This window comes from Morone saxatilis, unplaced genomic scaffold (assembly GCF_004916995.1).
Source record: "Morone saxatilis isolate NCDOM2014 unplaced genomic scaffold, NCSU_SB_2.0 Contig0, whole genome shotgun sequence".
NCBI classification, from domain to species: domain Eukaryota; kingdom Metazoa; phylum Chordata; class Actinopteri; family Moronidae; genus Morone; species Morone saxatilis.
The window spans coordinates 3,994,747-3,996,877 of record NW_023339650.1 but is presented as its reverse complement, the minus strand read 5'-3'; the positions used below and the strand labels follow the sequence as shown (position 1 = coordinate 3,996,877).

The 2,131-nt window shown below is 42.8% G+C and overlaps 1 protein-coding gene across 1 annotated transcript in view; it reads right to left on the bottom strand.

Annotated features, from left to right (window-relative positions):
* mpp7a (membrane protein, palmitoylated 7a (MAGUK p55 subfamily member 7)) overlaps window positions 1-2,131 on the bottom strand; it is a 136,836-nt gene that overhangs the window by 101,529 nt on the left and 33,176 nt on the right. Inside the window, exon 2 of the mRNA XM_035655306.1 lies at window positions 1,586-1,754. Coding sequence (XP_035511199.1) covers window positions 1,586-1,622 — 37 coding nt within the window. The 5' untranslated portion in view covers window positions 1,623-1,754. The remainder of the gene's footprint in view (window positions 1-1,585; window positions 1,755-2,131) is intronic.

Genomic DNA, 2,131 nt, shown 5'->3' with positions numbered 1-2,131 from the left:
AATATCATTATCACATTATTTATGGTCAAATATGTTTTGGATTTTGAATAACATATTACTGAATATTGGTGCTTACATAAGAGAACACTAGAACATTTTGAGAGACGATTGCTTATATGTACATTGGTTTTAAATATACATGAATTGAGTTCTTTAATGTTCATTTCACTCAGGTAGCACACAGTAGTTACATAGTAACTATAAGTATAATTAGAGATATCTACAAAGTGAATATTAGTAAATGAATAAAGTAAATTTCACTTTTAATTATAACAATCATAAGTCATAAATCAATAAGCAATCATTCCTTACTATATTTTTATCACGTTTCTGTCTTTATCACAGCGTTTAAAGCTGTAGTCTCAAGCGCTAACTGATCTGACTAAGAACAGATGTAGCTGAAAGGTTTGTCTCTTGTGGCACACCATAAATACAACAGATTTTCCATCATCCTCATGGAGCTTTATCTCTTAAATCTACATCATTACCATGATACCCAGAGTAATACTAGCAGTATTCTGTGTAAACTTTGGTGCAATGCCAGGTAGTCCCAATGCCAGGCCAGCCACAAGTATTTGTGACTTCACCAGGCCTGGAGATCGGTGACCTAACGTTCATCCATCATGTTCATCATGTTTCACCTGCACACACAGCTTCACAGGACCATCAAGGGGGAAGCAGAGGAGATGGGCCGGAGGAGTCTTTACGTGTTTTATTTGGAAACCTGAGCCCTTGCCGGTAATTGCCCAAAATGACTCTAATCGTAATTGACGGTCTGGCTTTCTACTTTGTCTGCACATATTTCCAGGACGACGGGGGCTACGGTAACTCTGTTAAAAGTCTGGACGTAGAAAGGCACACACTCTTTATCCATCAGAGCGGGACTTAATGTCTGTCCTCCCTTTTGTCCTTTAGCTATCCTGCTCTTGTTGGGCCGAGTCCTCTGCGTGTGTGTGCATGTGTGTGATGATGTAGTTGGCCATTAAGCCAGACTGAGGAGGAGGATAGTGTTCCTGAGGGGAGAGGTGGTGATTTCTGGCAGCTGTTTCGGCGTTGACAAGCTTGACGCGTTCCTCGTTTCTGACACACACGTCATTCACACACACACACACACTCCTCAGAACAGAGCAGGGAAAATGAGCTGGATGCAGTTCGGTACACATATATTGACATTATTTTGCTCTCTGTTGTTAAACTGTAAATTTGCATGGTATGCATACTTGGAATGGTGTGTTTCTCATTTGGCATGGCGCAAAATGAAGTGAAAATAGATTTTGGTTGATTTTCCAACCACAGTTTTAGAGAGGGCACTTCAGTGGAGAAAAATCAGCCTAAGACAAGTTAAGACTCATTCATTTTTTATCTAAAATTACATTTTGGTACCACTTTAAGTGGCGGGCACACCACCAAGCTGTACTGACATTTACATAAAGAGACTCTCTTGCATTAGTTTCCTTCTGTGTGTGCACTGATGATGCACATAAAGATGTGAATCAAAGTACTTTTGCTGGAGGACCCACATTTTATAAGCGCATTTTTACTGGTTTTGTGTTTCAGATTGTGTTCCTGGCCGAAGGGTCTGTACCTGGCTCGTGGCCGGCTCCGGTGGCCAGGGCAGGCATGGCTCCTGCCGGCTGCTTCCTGGTTCCCCTCAGGCTGTGGAAAATGGCAGTGGGGCGTCAGAGTAGTGAGTTCCTCGGCAGCTCTCCCCAGGGACCAGCTGAATCTGAGGACAGGCTTTATGCCATGGAGCCCTGCAAGAGAACAGGATTTTAGAACCTACATGTCAAATGGCAGAATGTCCACATGCACGCGTGTGTCAGTCAGATACTGTATGTTTGAGTGTGTGTTATGGGATCTTGTAGCCACCCGTAGCCATGGATATGAATATCTTACGTTCTAGCAAATATATGTATTTGAGTGTAGGTGAGCCAACAATTGAAGGTGAATGGCTCACTGAGAGTGTGTGTGTTGTACAGTACTTTCACAGTTGACTCTGGGTGTTTACAACCCAACACTTTTTTCCTAAGCTGCTGAACATCCTGCTTTGTACATGAGCCAACATCACCTCACCCGGCGCCCACATTCACTCAGAGACACACATGCAACACATACAGCTAGCCCACACTTT